Source organism: Staurois parvus, unplaced genomic scaffold, assembly GCF_062004578.1.
Source record: "Staurois parvus isolate SC_StPar_1 unplaced genomic scaffold, SC_StPar_1.0 ptg000149l, whole genome shotgun sequence".
Taxonomy (NCBI): domain Eukaryota; kingdom Metazoa; phylum Chordata; class Amphibia; order Anura; family Ranidae; genus Staurois; species Staurois parvus.
The window spans coordinates 7,009,442-7,025,901 of record NW_028317945.1 but is presented as its reverse complement, the minus strand read 5'-3'; the positions used below and the strand labels follow the sequence as shown (position 1 = coordinate 7,025,901).

General features: G+C 46.3%; 1 protein-coding gene across 1 annotated transcript in view; it reads left to right on the top strand.

Annotated features, from left to right (window-relative positions):
* Positions 1 to 16,460, top strand: part of TAB1 (TGF-beta activated kinase 1 (MAP3K7) binding protein 1) — a 145,302-nt gene that overhangs the window by 31,637 nt on the left and 97,205 nt on the right. Inside the window, exon 5 of the mRNA XM_089674287.1 lies at positions 12,641 to 12,779. Coding sequence (XP_089530413.1) covers positions 12,641 to 12,779 — 139 coding nt within the window. The remainder of the gene's footprint in view (positions 1 to 12,640; positions 12,780 to 16,460) is intronic.

Sequence of the window (16,460 nt, the reverse complement as noted above, 5' to 3'; positions counted from 1 at the left end):
TCTCATTTTGTCTCTCATAGTTGAGGTCTATCTATGATGCCAATTACAGGCCTCTCTCATCTTTATAAGTGGGAGAACTTGCACAATTGATGGCTGACTAAATACTTTTTTGCCCCACTGTATTTGAATAGAATAAGTGACTTCAGGAAGTCGAGTCACCTTCTGATTTTGTTTAATGGCCAGAGGAAAGGACAGCAAGCCTCTAAGCCAACAATAGCTATATGGATCAGACAAGCCATCTCTTTTAGCTTATGAGCAATACGAGGTTTCATTTCCCTCACTCTAATAGAGCGCTAGTGACCTCCTTGGGAGGAGAGGGCTGGAGCATCGATTGAGTAGATCAGCCGAGCAGCCACATGGACAAGCCAGGACATCTTCGTGAGACACTACCGGTTACAGGACCTGGCGTTTGTCAGGAAAAGTATTACAGGTAGTGGTCCCGCCCTAAGGTAGGTCTGAGTTCCTTGCTTATCGTCTCAGGTGTGCCGTCCTGGAAGATGACTAGAGAAAAGTACCAGTTACACTTACCAGTAACGGTATTTCTGGGAAATCTTTCATGATGGTAGGCCTCCTTCCCACCCATATCTGGTCTTGGGTAATTCAAGACAGATTACCTTTCGTGCACCAGGGTGCGGGAATACTCTTATATAACTGAGTGGAGGGAAGGGCGGGGAATTTAAACTCTGTCAATTGTTGATTGTGTTTCCTGACAGGTGGAGCTAGTCATCTCTCAGGTGTGCCATCTTGGAAGATTTCACAGAAATACCGTTACCGGTAAGTGTAACTGGTACTTTTGTCCACACAACTTCCACTCACTAGATATTTTTTCTTTTTCGGACCATTCTCTGTAAATCCTAGAGATGGTTGTGCATGAAAATCCCAGTAGATCATCAGTTTTTGAAATACTCAGACTAGCACATCTGGCACCACCAACCATACCGCATTCAAAGTCACTTAAATCCCCTTTCTTCCCTATTTTGATGCTTACTGTGATTGGCTGATTAGCAATTTTGTGTTACCAAGCTGTCGAGCAGCTGTACCTAATAAAGTGGATGGTGAGTGTACATTAGGGGTCTGGTTCAGGATTATATATTATTTGAGGGCTATTTGTATATTCTGGTAGTAGGCTGGATTGGATAGAAGAGACCTGTTTAACGTCCTTGTAGAATCGAGCATTTTTAGAAATAAGGAGAAAAGAGAAGTAAACACAGCACAATGGTCTGTCCAGACCGATAGGAACAAAACATTGGAGTCTAGCAGAAGGGGCAATGATGCCAAAGGCAGGAAAATATTGTCAAGTCGCAAAAAGACGTTATTAAGATGAGAGTAAAATGTGTAAAGATGATGGGCTGGATGTTTCTCATGCCACACATCTGTCAAAAAGAACTTGGCTAGCAGGAACCTGAAGAAGGCAGAGGGTCAGGAAGACATTTGGTCAAAAGGGGATTTATCGGGAGCGCTCGTGAGCAGCGTCCGAACATGGCCGCACTGTAAGACCGCTCCTCGGTCACTGGACACATCATCCGATCTGCTGGCCCTCGGAGGGGACGACAGCGTTCCCTCCAGCTTCTCCCAGATTGCCACCATCCACCGCCCCGATGGGCAAGAAAACAGGGGCCACCTGCACCTCCAGTGCTCGGCAGGCCATGCTGGAACTCGCGGCCTACCTGCCAGAGGCCACATCTGAAGCCTGGCCTCAATTTCGGGTCCACCACCGCCGCTACTCGTGGGTGAACCGGATCCCACCGGCGAAGAGGACCTGGCATCAGAGGCATTCCTACGGTCTCCCGCTCTGGCTCTGAGGGATGCCGAGTTCCTGTGCCACTTAAAGTCCATGGTGCAGTTGGAATTATCCTCCGCAACCTCCAAGCTGGCAGACCGTCTCTCACGAGAAATTCAGGAGTTGGGCAATCGGACGAATGATCCCGATAAAATGGACGGTCATTGAAAGCTACAAACAGGATCTGTGTGACCTCAAGAAAGAATTGGCGGATGTGCTGCTCTGGCTTAAGGATTTCGAGAACCGTTCCCGCCGTGCCAATTTACATTTAAGGGGTATCCTGGAAACCGTTATGGATCTCGCCTGCACCGCTACTGCCTTGTTTCAGGAGCTGACGCCCGCCATTGACTGGAATTTGACCGCATACACCATGCATTGGGCCCCAGAGGAGCGGATGGGCCCCCAAGAGACATCATCAAATTTACTTCTTATTATGCCACTAAGGAAACCATCCTCTTGGCTGCCAGAAACAACCAGACCTCAGGTTCCAGGGGCATCACTACCAGCTCTTTGCAGACCACTCCCAGATTACTCTTCAGAAGCACCACCAGTTAAAGCCCTTCACTTCGGTCCTGGTGAATCGCAGAATTAAATATGCATGGGGCTTTCCATTCCGTCTCACCTTTGCTGCCAGGGTTGCCACACCGGAGGAGGCCTACTCCCTCCTGGAATCCCTACACCACCTTCCGCCGGAAGGCACTGCGCGGAGTCTGGCACATTCATCTGGATTTCCGGTGGGGTCGCTTCCTCTGGGCTGCCTCTGGGAGAAGACATCCTACAGGAAGAGGCACTACCTCGGACCCCCTTACCAGGCTGAAGTCATTTTCAGGACTTCCTCTATTGTGTTTCACCATTGGATCCTTTTGACGGGACCGTGAGTTTGGCCTTTTAGGCTTTCCCAGTTTGCTAGAGTTTCATGATTGGGCTCCCCCCGGCCGGCTCCCTTTTTGGGTTCCATCCTTGAGTGGGGGGTCTCCTCCTGGATTTGAGGTCTCTGACTTTTGGCCACTGCATTCCCAGTTTGATAGTGTTGCAGGATAGGACCTGGTCCGGCCAGCTCCCTTGGGTTCCGTCTTTGAGTGGGGGGGGGGGTCACCTCCTGGACTCTAGGTCTGACTTTTTGCCATTGCAGACTGCCATGGGTCCAGGCGACATTGGTTGGGTTCCTGTTAGTGGAATGGGCCGATAGTTCCCTCGGGCTCCGTGGAGGGAGGTTGACTCAGGTAGGCCCTAGTTAGGTGCAAGGATGTCGGTCCTACTGGGAGGCTGGGGTAGGGGACCACCTGGGCTGCATTGTTTGGGTACCATGGCGGCCTGTAGTCATCCCCCCGGAGGGGATTGGACCCCCAAGCCTAGCTGGGTTTCTAATGGGGAGGTTTCCGCAGATGTACCCACTTCCGGGGGCTCATACCTCTATTACTGTGGGACTCCATTATGTTGTGTTTATTGCCTTTTTGCCCCCTGGGGGCTTATGTTTTAGATGTATCCATTTGCAGCCATGTGTCCGGTGGTGGAGCCACCCCCAACTGTTATCCTTCAAGTGTAGGATGCACTTCGCCATTGCTGTGATATGACTGTGCTATTGTACATACTCCTTGTGTCTTCTTTCCTTGTCTTCTTTTCTGGTTCTTCTGTTCTTGTTTTATGTGGGATTTCGGGACGCCATGGTCCCACTGTCCTTGGGAGTGGAAATATTCAAGGCTTCAATTTGCCTCAGAAGCGGTCGAATGTTTATCACCTCAAATCACAACCAATTGACGTGGTATGTTTGCAGGAAACCAGGTTTTCTCAGTCCTCCACCACATGGTATCTTTTGCCTCCTTGTCCCACTTTTTACACAGCCTCGGCTCCTGAGAAATGCCAGGGTGTGTTGATAGCTTTCAAATGCAATCTTCCCTTAGTCTGTGCTCGGAATATAGCGGACCCCACGGGCAGGTACTTACTCCTGCAGGGCACCCTCTGAGACCAGGAGGTAACTTTTGTCTCTTACTACGCCCCCAATCGCTTTCAGCATACATTTTTTTTTCTCATAGCACCATCATTTCCTGACACTCCAAGGGTCTTCTTCTTTTGGGAGATTCAAATGTTACCTTGGATTCCACCTTAGATAGGTGCTATACCCGTGGGGTCGCCCCTTCTCACGAATTAGTGCTAGAGAAACGTATGCACTCTCTCTTGCAGATGGGGGGCTGGCAGATGTTTGGAGAGAACTTCACCCAACTGAGCACGACTTTACATTCTTCTCCAATCCCCATGACCGTTTTTGCAGAATTTTACCACGTATTTATGCATGTCCAACAGCTTCCCATGGTCAGGCGGATATCTATCCCCTCCTCGCTCTGGTCAGACCACGATCTCCTGGTTCTACTCCTTGCCCTCTTGGGGTTGGTATGGCACCACTTCCACTGGTGCGTTAACAAATCTTTATTGACCACTCAGGTTACCTGACAACAAATAGAATCTTTCTTGCGTACATAGTTTGCGGAAAATTTGGGACCTGTCTTTTCGGCAGTGACCCTGCGGGAGGCGCATAAAGCCACGGTGCCGGGTCACATTTATACAGCTGGCGGTAGCTTGGGAGTGGGAGCACCAGATTTTGGATCTTTACTGGCCTCTGCGGATGCTCGTTGGGAGTCGCTCCCATCCGCAGCCCATAAACGCACGCGGGACGCTCTGGCTGCAGAGTTGGACCTACTTGCTTTTTCGGAGGTTTAACGGGCCCAACGTTGAACCAAACATAAATTTTTATTCGTGTGCTAATAAGCCGGGTCTGATGCTGGCCAGGAAACTCAATTCTGTGGGGAGACCCCACAAACTGATCCAGTTGCAACTTCCTGGGGGTGGCTGTACTTCCAATCCCCAGTAGATTGTTTCCCGTTTTGCAGACTTCCTTTCACACCTTTACGCTAACCCAGATCCCTTGCCTATAGCTCAGGCAGAGGCGTTCTTTCAAGATCTCCGACTTCCTGGATTGTCCGACGCGGCGCAGATGGCCCTCAACGTCGGTGTAACCATATTGGAAGTGCTTCAAGCTATCAAATCTCTACGGTCCACCGCGGCCCCGAGTCCTGACAGCTTTTCAGGTCTCTATTATAAGGAATTTTAAAAAATGTGTTTTTACTTGTGAGCCACTAAGAGGTGCTTACTGATATCTCTATATATAGTGTAATATATTAGATCGCAGGTCTCCTCGCTCACCCTCACTTGGTGTGCATCAACAGACAAATAATACAATATGATACCGCGCTCCAATAAATCTTACATCATTAATATATATCCTTAATTCCGTGAAAATAATATATATATACCATAAATCATAAAACTAAAAGTCCATTCATTTATACATTCTATATATTTGCTTGATGATTCGATGGTGATCTAAAATTAAATTATATTTGCTTGATGATTCGATGGTGATCTAAAAATCCTTTCTGTAGTGTAGTGTTGATCTCCCGATAGATACAATATATAGTGTACTACGAGGTGTTCTTCCTCTATAGCGGGTGTCGGCAACCCGCGGCTCTTTTTCACCTTTGTTGCGGCTCCGGAGCACACTGCCCACCAGGTGACAGGCATTAGGGTTGCCGTAGCTCAGTGGTCGGCAAGCCGCGGGTCTTTACACATTTTAATGCGGCTCTTCTGTGTGCCGGGCGCCCGCTCCCCTCCCTCCTCTCGGGCGGCCGCCCCAAAAGTCAGGACTCTGCAGCTAGCCCAGCAATGGGCAAACTACGGCCCGGCGGACCTTTTAATCCGGCCCGCGGAGCGTGGCAAACATGGGCTGTCAGGATGTAGGCGGGGCAGTGTGACGAACTCCTCTCCTCTCACAGTCCGCCCTGAAGACCGGAACGGCGCGGGAACACGGCGAGAGGAACGCGCGGAGCAAAGGTAAGTGAATTGACACAATATGGGGAATGAATTACTATAGGGGGGATGAATTACTATATGGGGGATGAATTACTATGGGGGATGAATTACTATATGGGGGATGTATTTTCAGTTTTAAAAATGTGGCTCTCAAAATAAATTTCAATCGTGGTTTTGGCGAGATTTGGCTCAGTTGAAAAAAAAGGTTGCCCACCACTGACCTAAGGCTATGATTGTGATTATGACGATACACTGTGGCCCTGATTAACCCTTTGCTTACTGGGCCCTTAAACCCCCTTCATGACCAGAGCGCTTTTTGCAATATATGCAGTGTCGGATTTGTTATAAATGTTGCAATGGTTTTGCGGCTCTCAGTCTTTTTTTCCCTTCGGAAACGTGTCCAAGTGGCTCTTTATGTCTTAAAGGTTGCAGACCCCTGCTCTATAGTATACAATCAGAACTGCACCATGGATCTGTATGAGCAACGTAATCTTTTACTTCCTCAGCACAGCTGTTTGACAAGATCCTTCTCAGCTAGCTGCTTGATCTTATCCTCCACGAATGGGACATGTAAAAAAGAAAAGATACATAGTGTCTTATCTGGGGTAAGAGGTTTTTAATGTCTATATACATCCTATCGGCGCCATTTTATTGTGGTTTTTAAAAGCACACTAAAACCACAATAAAATGGCGCCGATAGGATATATATATATATATATATATATATATACTCTGTGCATGGTGATATGCAAAACTACATCCCCCAGAGGAAGCTACGAGTCCCTGTAGCGTAACGCGTATGGGAGGGGCAGTGACGTCATGACGCATCCCCAAAGAGGAACGGCGAGTATTGACAGTGTGGGCAGACACACTTGCGAGGCTGACCCTATCGCGGTCTGAGATTGTTTGTACATACAAAGCGCAATTTTATCTTCCCATATGTGAGTGTAACACCAGCGCACATTAAAAACCTCTTACCCCAGATAAGACACTATGTATCTTTCCTTTTTTACATGTCCCATTCGTGGAGGATAAGATCAAGCAGCTAGCTGAGGAGGATCTTGTCAAACAGCTGTGCTGAGGAAGTAAAGGATTACATTGCTCATACAGATCCATGGTGCAGTTCTGATTGTATACTATAGAGGAAGAACACCTTGTAGTACACTATATATTGTATCTATCGGGAGATCAACACTATACTACAGAGAGGATTTTTTTCACATTTAATTTTAGATCACCACCGAATCGTCAAGCAAATATATAGAATGTATAAATGAATGGACTTTTATTTTTATGATTTATGGTATATAGATATTATTTTCACGGAATTAAGGATATATATTAATGATGTAAGATTTATTGGAGCGCGGTATCATATTGTATTATTATAAGAAATTTGCGACCTTGTTGGTGCCCCTTTTGGCTGATTATTTCAATGAGTTACGGCAGGGCTCCTTGCCTTCTCCAGACGCACTCAGATTTCATATCTCAATGATTCCTAAGACAACCGATGATGTGCAGGAACCGCAAGCCTTTCAGCCCATTTATCTTCTTAATGAAGATCTGAAGATGATATTGGACAAGATCCTCAGTCTTTGTATCAATAAATATTTGCGTAGTCTGGTCCACAGGGACCAAGTAGGTTTTGTCCCCGGGAGGCAGGCGGGTGATAACGTTCGTAAAGTGGTCCACATTATACACCTTCTACAACCGCAGAAAATCCCGGGTTTCTTATTGTCCTTAGACACATATAAAGCTTTTGATTCTCTATCTCTATATCTGCCTTTTTGTGCTGTCTCTTTGGGGCTTTGGGGACTCTATTCAAGCCTTGTATTCTTACCCTTTTGGCTTTGGATAAATACACTGGGTATTTGTCAGATCCATTTCCTATTTGGTGAGGGACGAGACAGGAATTCCCCCTGTCCACAGCGTTCTTTGTCCTGGCGCTTAAGCCACTGGCTTTAGCGCTCCGGGCCAATTGTAATGTATCAGGTGTGCCATACGCAGGACAGGAATTTAAGTTGAACCTTTTTGCAGATGATGCCCTTGTGACTCTCACTAATCCCCTGACGACGCTCTCAAACAGGTTCTTGCGCGTTTCTCCTTGATTTCGGGTCTTCGTATTAATTTGGATAAGACTGTTGCTTTCAATATTACTTTGACCTCAGATTTGGTTTCACGCCTACAATTATTATTATTATTATTATTATTATTATTATAATACAGGATTTATATAGCGCCAACAGTTTGCACAGCGCTTTACAATATAAGGGAGACAGTACAATTACAATACATTTCAGTACAGAAGGAAAGTGAGGGCCCTGCTCGTGGAGCTTACAATCTAAAGGAAGGGGGAGGTGATACAAAAGGTGATAGCTGCTGGGATGATCTGGTGGAGGTGATTCAAGTACAGTTCTTAGGTGGAGCCCGTGGGGTAGGCTTCCCTGAAGAAGTGAGTTTTCAAAGATCGCCTAAAGGCAGACAGGGTGGGGGCTGTCTCCCCTTCAATCCCACTTCCCTTACAAATGGGCTTCCTCTTCACTTGAATACCTAGGCATTCACTTGACCCCCACCTATGACTTTTTGTTTGCTGTGAATTATTATCCATTGCTTCGCTATGTGTCCTCTCTTATGCACTCCTGGCAATTTCTGCACCTGTCTTGGATAGGACAGGTTAATTCAGTAAAAATGACCATCCTGCCTAAAATGTTGTACTATTTTCGCACCCTCCCAGTGCGGGTTCCTTCGGTTGATTCAGGCGAGGATTATGCAATTTATCTGGGCCGACATGCGCCCTAGAGTCTCCAGAAATACGCTTTTTGTCCATAGACTTCAGGGAGGTCTTGGGGTGCCTAATGTAACGAAGTATTATCAGGCGAGCCAGATTGCCCCACTGTCTGTTACATGATTCCTCCAACGTTCCTCCCTGGGTCCTGCTGTGACTACCTAATTGTGCCCCTATTGCGACATCGACGCTTCTATTGCTCCCCCCCCCTGCCCTATGCCCAATGACAATGAGTCCGATTTTGCTCCATGGCCTAAAAGTGTGGAACTCGCTACTCCAGTTGCTTGATGTCAGCTTTCCTACCCTTGCTCCCAATTATTAACAATCCTCTCTTCCCGCCAGGTTTAGATCAACCAAGGACGTTCTCTTGGTGGGCGGCCAATGGTTTTTTGCAGGTGCAACACTTTTTGACTTCCCGGTCCTTCCTCACCTGAAATTCTCTTCGGGAGTCACGGGATGTCCCTCAGGCGGAATTTTTTAGTTACTTTCAATTGCAGCATTGGCTGACCTCACTGCGGGGCACTTCTGCTTTCCCATATCAGAAATCTGCCTTTGAACAGCTTTGCCATCAGCGTCTGGGCGTCCTAAGCTTTATTTCCTTTCTTTATGCACCTTTGAATAGACGCCCGACATGTACTTCTCTCTCATATGTCGCTCATTGGGAGCACGATCTGGGCATGGTCGTGGATCTGGAGGACTGGACTAGGGCCTGGTTGTTTATAGCTAAATGTTCATTTAATACAACCACGCTGGAGGCGGCATAAAAAGTATTGTTTCGTTAGTATTGGGTCCCGGCTTGTTTGGCCCAGGCGAACCCTGTCTGTAGTGATCGCTGCTTTCAGGGTTTTGGTCATCGTGGAGATGTGTTGCATATATGTTGGTCATGTCCGTTATTGATTCGTTTTCAGTATCGTGTATTTGGCTTCCATTTCACCTTTTTCCAGCTCTCCATATGTCGGGCTGCTCGTTATGCTTTGTTTCATTGTCCCATACCTGGCCTGTTAGCTCACCAACAGGAGCTGGCTTCCTATTTGTTCTTGTCGGCAACTAGAACAATTGGTCAGGCATGGAAGAGCCCGTCTGTCCCTCTTCAGGGATGCGGGACCGTGTGACCACTCTGATGCTCAATGAACAGATGTCGAGTATCTGTAACGACTCCCAATGGAAATTTTTTAAAATATTGGAGCTGTGGTTGACATATTCTTTTCCCACGCTTCCCCCAGCTAGTCTAGGTTTATGATGTTGTTCGGTGTTGACGATCCCGAACCCATGCTCCTGGTCTTGTCTTCTTCCTTTTCTACTCCTTATGCCTTTCTATTTTTGCTTGGTTTGAGCTACTGTCAATGTTATATCACTGTTTTTGTAATTTATGTGCCATTGATAGCCCCTGAATGGGCGCAGCTTTTGCTCTGTTGGTGTTAGAGCACTGTTTTCTTTACTTTTTATGTGCCATTGATAGCCCCTGCGTGGGCTTGTCTTGTTGCTCATGTCTTGTTGAAATGTTTACAAATTAATAAAAACCATTGAAATACAAAAGGGGATTTATCCAAATACGGATATAGTACTAAATACGAGTCCCCAGCTGTAATCAGAGTACCACGTTTATGATATTTGATCATTTGCAGTAAATGGGTAAAGAATGGTGCCTTTGTAGTATTGGGATCATAACAAGAAACTATAGTACCCTCTGTGTCCTGGAGGTAACCCATTAGGAGGAGGTAATGTCCCTAATGGTCTTTGATTTTGGTGTGTAACGTGAATGCTGACATGCAATGGAATGCAATTAGGTTTGGTGTTTAGTGTACGCACTGACACAGTAGATGTGTGGATAGAGGGGGCAAAAATATTTTGGTTCAACTGAAGAAGAGTAATGGGTCTCCTGGAGGCAGACCACATCAGCTTTCAGGGCTGCAAAGCACCAGAAGGGTTTAATTCTCTAATTTGTGGGGAGTTAAAGCCCTTTACATGAAGATTGCAGCTATTTAGGGGTGCCATGGTTGTGAAGTGGGAAAAAGCTCATTACCAAAGGCTATGTAAAGATGGCAATGGCCAGGACCCCTAACAAAGGATAAAGGAGAGGGGGGGGGGGAAAGAAGGGAGAAAGGGAACAAGAGACCAAGAAGGTTTTGGACAAGAACATCAATTAAACAATACAACACAAATATACACATGTAAGAGGGAAAAGAGCCCTGCCATATAGTTTTCAAATGTGAGTAACCAAAACAAGGTCTTCTGCAAGTGAAAAATGCAGGGAAGGAGGGTGACTACCGCCCTGAAATAAACTAAACAGGTATAACATACACAGACACGATATCTGTGAAAAGTTGATAATCTTATCCCTGGAAGCAGAATGATCCATTATCACAGGCAGCTTGCAACAGCTGTTCTTTTGACATCGAATAGTGTAGTGTAGAACACTTGATGTTCCTTTGGAGGCCATTAGGTTGTCGTCGCACCAACACTTGGTGTGTTGATTTCATTCGGAATGGCTGGTGCAAGTTCTTGGAACAGCACTGTGACTGAGGACTGTAAATCCAAGATAATCTCGGGCAACCCACGGATACAGAGATTGGGTCTGCGTGACCATTTGGCGGTATCTTCCAGTCATGTTAGCAGATCTTTATTTTCTTCACAGAGGGACTCCAGGTCCTGCTCATAGCTCTGCATGGATGTAGAAATAGAATCGACACAGTCTTAGAGGAGCGCTGGCCAAGCTTCCTGTTCTCTTTGGAGAGTCATTCTATTATATGATTAGGTGTAGCTTTAAGGGCTTTATGCAGCATTTCTTGCTGGGCTTCTGAGGAGCGGAGAAGAGCTGCTGTAGTATGAAAGCTGAGGTCCAGGTCATCTGACTCTGGGTCCAGCAAGGATGTCAGTAGCAGGAGAGTGTGTGAAGCTGGTGGATGCAGTTGCTTTAGCTGCCATTTTTTCCATGGCTCAGTTTAGAGTGTCCTTGTTTCTAACACCAAAATGGACAGCGCAAGGTGCTTCTCCATGGTGTGTGCAGGTTGCACTGCTTGCTGTGCTAGATGATGTGTGATTGGGAGCAAGGCTACATGTAGTTTTCCCAGGTGGTGTGGAGATTCAGTGGAGCACTGCCACCATGCTGGAGCCCATGCATGCCCTCCTACATTGATTATTTTTTAAATTTCAGATCTAGTTTTTCCATCTCCAATTTTTGCTGTACTATACAGTGATTATGTGGTGATGTTTGAGTGTCAAGGCTGGTGTGATTACAAGTAGTGGATTAAATGTCTGGGTATAACTAAGCAAGGTAGAGGACTCAAGTTGAACCACATAGTGATTAGTCTGCAGGAAATATGGCTGAAGATGAGCACTGCAATGGAACTGTGCAGGGCAATTTATTTCTAACATATTTAAAAATCCTGGATTTAGCCTTTAACCCTTTTGCTGCCACTGACACATGTCATGGGAATGTATGTAAATGTCAAAAGCAGTCTGTTGACTTTCAGGAGGAAGTAATCTGGTAGCTCTGCAGTGACCAATTTCCACTGACCCCAAGGATTCTGTGCAAGCATGTTGGGTGTCAATTTACAACCTAATTTTTTTTATATATTAACACAAAAAAGGGAAATACATTGTGTGCAGTATTAACTTTATTTTATTTTTTTAATGAAGATTTTGCTTGAAAGGATTGTTGCACTAATATTGAGACATAAAAAATTGGAACGAACACCATTTTGTCCTCCATTTTTTTTATTCTGCATTCAGAAAGGATACACTGTTCGAGGTTTTTAACTATTCTTCAGGCCAAAAAAGGTTTTTGTAACATGCAAAAATGGCTCTGGCAGAAGAAGGGTTAAAGCTGAACTCCAGGTAGATATAAAGATGCAGTTGTGTATTCATTAAGCTATCATTACATATTTTTTTTTAAATGCAAGCAGTTTTTAAGTACCTGAATTTGATTTGGCATCAGCCTTTTGCAATCCGTGTACAACAGAGTTCAAAATGGGTGAGGCAGAAGCAGCACAAGGAGTCAATCAGGTGTCATGTAAAGATAAGCTCATCAGTCTGCTACTTCTCCTTTCACTGTCCAGTCACAATGTGTGGGTAAGGAAGGGACCTGTAAAGGTTACTGAACTGTGGTAGAGAAAAATTAGCACACCTGCCATTCCAGACCAGGTGGTGCTAAATCCATTCTGAACCACTCTGCGGGATATTAACAATGTTAATTTTTTTCCATATTTTAGGGTGCTGTACTCCAGCAACTTCCCAGCCAATACCAGAAGATTATAGAGCGACTAAACACTTTAGAGAAGGAAATCTATGGTGGAGCAATGGTTATTGTGGTGCTCATTCTAAACAACAAACTGTATGTCGCTAATGTTGGTAAGTAAAATACAAATTCTACCAAGAAAAAAAGACTTTTAATGCGACCTTCTTTTTATTTAGGGGTTCTTTACATTACCATTACCTGCTGTGGATCGGGCATCAAAGGGTATTTGACAGTGAGTGAGAAGGTGTTATGTCACATCCACACCGCCTGTTTTAACCCTTGAAGAGAAAAATGATAAAGTATGCTTATTTTACACCTTGGCTTTCAAGGTGACAGAAGGTGATTTGGGGGGGGATTCGTTTTTGCCACAGTCCGAGCCATGACATGTGTACACCACTATCCACTGCCTTTGCAACCTAAGGAGAAGTGGCAGTGTGATTTGGTGTAATGGTCCAGCTAAAAACGTACCTTAGCCTTGTGTTTTCAGCCTACAGGAGGACTTAGGAGCAGAGTGCAGTTCTGACACGTCAATAGATATATTTCTGTTTGCTCAGGGTCTTTTTGTAAACTAGAACACCAAAAAAGTTTTATTGAGCCAGCTTTGTCTAAATAAATGCTTTCTGTTAGAAAACGACATGGCCGCTAATATACTGCAGCAGCTTGTGCTGCATATGGTAGGCTGTGGCGAGTCCTACACACTTCACTTTTGTGTCCTTGTTTTTTTTATCAGTGACTACAGGGCAATCTGTGATTGGCTGAGGTAGATAATGTGACATCATGTGCCTGCCCCTTCACCCTGGCCAATCAGATCGTACCTTTATTCATTGATAAAAATACAAAAATGTTTCTGATTCGCTCACATGCTGTAGGGCCCACTCTTTCTTTCTGGGCACAGAAGGGAAATGTGTAGGACAAAGCTTACTGTATGTAGCACAGGCTGCTGCAGTGTTTTATATCTACTGCAGCTAGGACATCTGTGAAGATAAGCATTCCTTTAAACCAAACTGGCCCAGTAAACACTGTTAAAGTCACTGGACAGAGTTCACATGGAGTTCTGGTTTAACTTTGGCGTGACATGCAGTTGAAAGCTCGACTCAACGCAGATCTAAAAAAAGGAAAACCTCACAATGTTGTGATACCTTTTGTTAAAGGTGCATGATGGTTATATGGTAGTATCTACTTTTACCTTTAAAGTGGATGTCAGAATTTAAAAAGTATGTTTGGCTTACACCTAGACTTCTGCCCTTGACGTCTAGACAAGGGTAATGTCACAGACCTGCCGTGATCTTAGGAAAGCAGAAGATACCAAATCTAATATGACAGCGCTCCAGCACAGTGCTTCTTACAATACTTGAGGTCCTCAGCTTTACCAGAATCTTGTCTGATCAGCTTGGGGTAAAAGCCAAGGTGTAAAGTAAGCATATTTTTAATTTTTTTTTTTTCTCTCGATTTATGTGGGTTTTTTTTTTAATTTGTAACATTTAAAACCGCTTTTTAACAACAGTGTGAAATTACCGTATTTTTCGCTCCATAAGACGCACCTGACCATAAGACGCACCTAGGTTTTAGAGGTGAAAAACAAGAAAAAAAAAATATTCTGACCAATGGACTGCAGACACAGTACAGGGGATGACCAGAGACTGCGGACACAGTACAGGAGATGACCAGAGACTGCGGACACAGCGCAGGAGATGACCAGAGACTGCGGACACAGCGCAGGAGATGACCAGAGACTGCGGACACAGCGCAGGGGATGACCAGAGACTGCGGACACAGCGCAGGGGATGACCAGAGACTGCGGACACAGCGCAGGGGATGACCAGAGACTGCGGACACAGCGCAGGGGATGACCAGAGACTGCGGACACAGCGCAGGGGATGACCAGAGACTGCGGACACAGCGCAGGGGATGACCAGAGACTGCGGACACAGCGCAGGGGATGACCAGAGACTGCGGACACAGCGCAGGGGATGACCAGAGACTGCGGACACAGCGCAGGGGATGACCAGAGACTGCGGACACAGCGCAGGGGATGACCAGAGACTGCGGACACAGCGCAGGGGATGACCAGAGACTGCTGACCTTTAGGGAGGGAGGGGGAGCGGGTACCTGAATTTGACAGGTACCCGCTCCCACTTCCGCGGAGTTGTCCTTCCCTCTTCTTCCCGGGCCGGCTTCTGTGACAGCCGGGTGCCCACTGCGCATGTGCGAGAAGCGCTGCGCTTTGTGAATGGCCCGGCGCCTTCTGGGACCTTTCATGTATCCCAGAAGACACCGGATCATTCACAAAGCGCAGCACATGCGCAGTGGGCACCCGGCTGTCACAGAAGCCAGCGCGGGAAGACTGTGCAGCGCTGGAGCGAGGAACAGGTAAGGCCCTGCAGGAGACAACAGTTGAGCGGCCGGCCCGGTATTCTGACATGGTGGCCGCAAATATACCGGACCAGCCGCTTTATATTCGCTCCATAAGACGCACTGACATTTTCCCCCCTTTTTTTGGGGGAAAAAAGTGCGTCTTATGGAGCGAAAAATACGGTAAATAGATTTAAATAGGATTTTCATTTTTAGTTTTACACTTTAGGCGTTTTATGAAATCATTGGACCTGTGAGTAGGATCATTAATAGGGCCCTAGACACAGAAGAAAAGAAAATGCAGTGTGCGCAGAGGCGAAAAGTGGGCGTGATTTAAATTGTGCTAAATATTTGGCGTGGCCCACAGGTCATCAGTTGAGAGTGAATTGTGAATAATGGACCTAGATTATTGCTCTTATTCCTGAGTGCGCAGTAATATGTAACGTGTAGTTCAAATAACGTATTCATAAGTAGGTGCCCCTGACGGGTGTGTTTACATTTGTACATTCACATACATTGGGAGGGGACAGCTCAAAGTATTTTTGGGGGTTTCAAAGTGCTTGCATATAACTATTTTGTGGGGGGTGGGGGTTGGGGGAGGTCTGAGGAGGAGAGGTGGGCGGCCTGAACTTAGTTGCCCCCTCCCCATTGTACTTACAGATCGCACTGTGAGGTAACGTCTTCCTCCTCTCTCCAGTCATGTTACATGTCACATGACAAGGTGAGAGAGGAAGCACGGCAGTCTGAGCTCACATTACAGCAGCACCATGCTGAAACTGAGGACAGTTCTCAGTACCTGCTCTCTATTGCCACCTGCAGACTGGAGGGAGGAGAAAGCTGTATCCTTTCTCCAGCTGCAGCTATCAGCCACTGCTCTTTCTGACAGGAGTGACAATCTCTCCTGTCAGTGAGAAGCAAGATGAGCGGACACATCGCCAGGGTGCCCTTAATCGCCACCCCCCCAATCAGCTTGGTGCCCGCTCAGCCCTCCACCTGCTGCTACATCCCGATCAGCTCCAGCTTTCTCAAGCCCCCTCTTTGCCCTCAGGAGGAGCAGTGTGGATTTTTTTTGTAATCTATTTGGGAAGTGTGTGTCAGGGCACAAGTGGGGCCCTGCACACATGGGTGATACGCCACTGGTAACTGCTACTTTAACCCTTTCACTGACACATTGGTGGCAGCAGTTTCCTACCTGCTGAATGCATGTAAAGTTCACAAGCCAACTGTTATTTCCCACGTACCCCCAGAATGAGCAACCCCCACCCCAGTATGTTTCCCGTGCTCTGCTCTTCCCCTTGCTGCCTGGGAATGGCATGACAGCTGTCACTGGGTAGAGGAGAGGGAGACCAGTGAATGTCTGTTTGCCGATCTTCCTTAGCAAGGAAGAACCCAGAAACGATGCAGATTTGTCACGTCTGGTTTGTCACAATCAGTTCTTCATA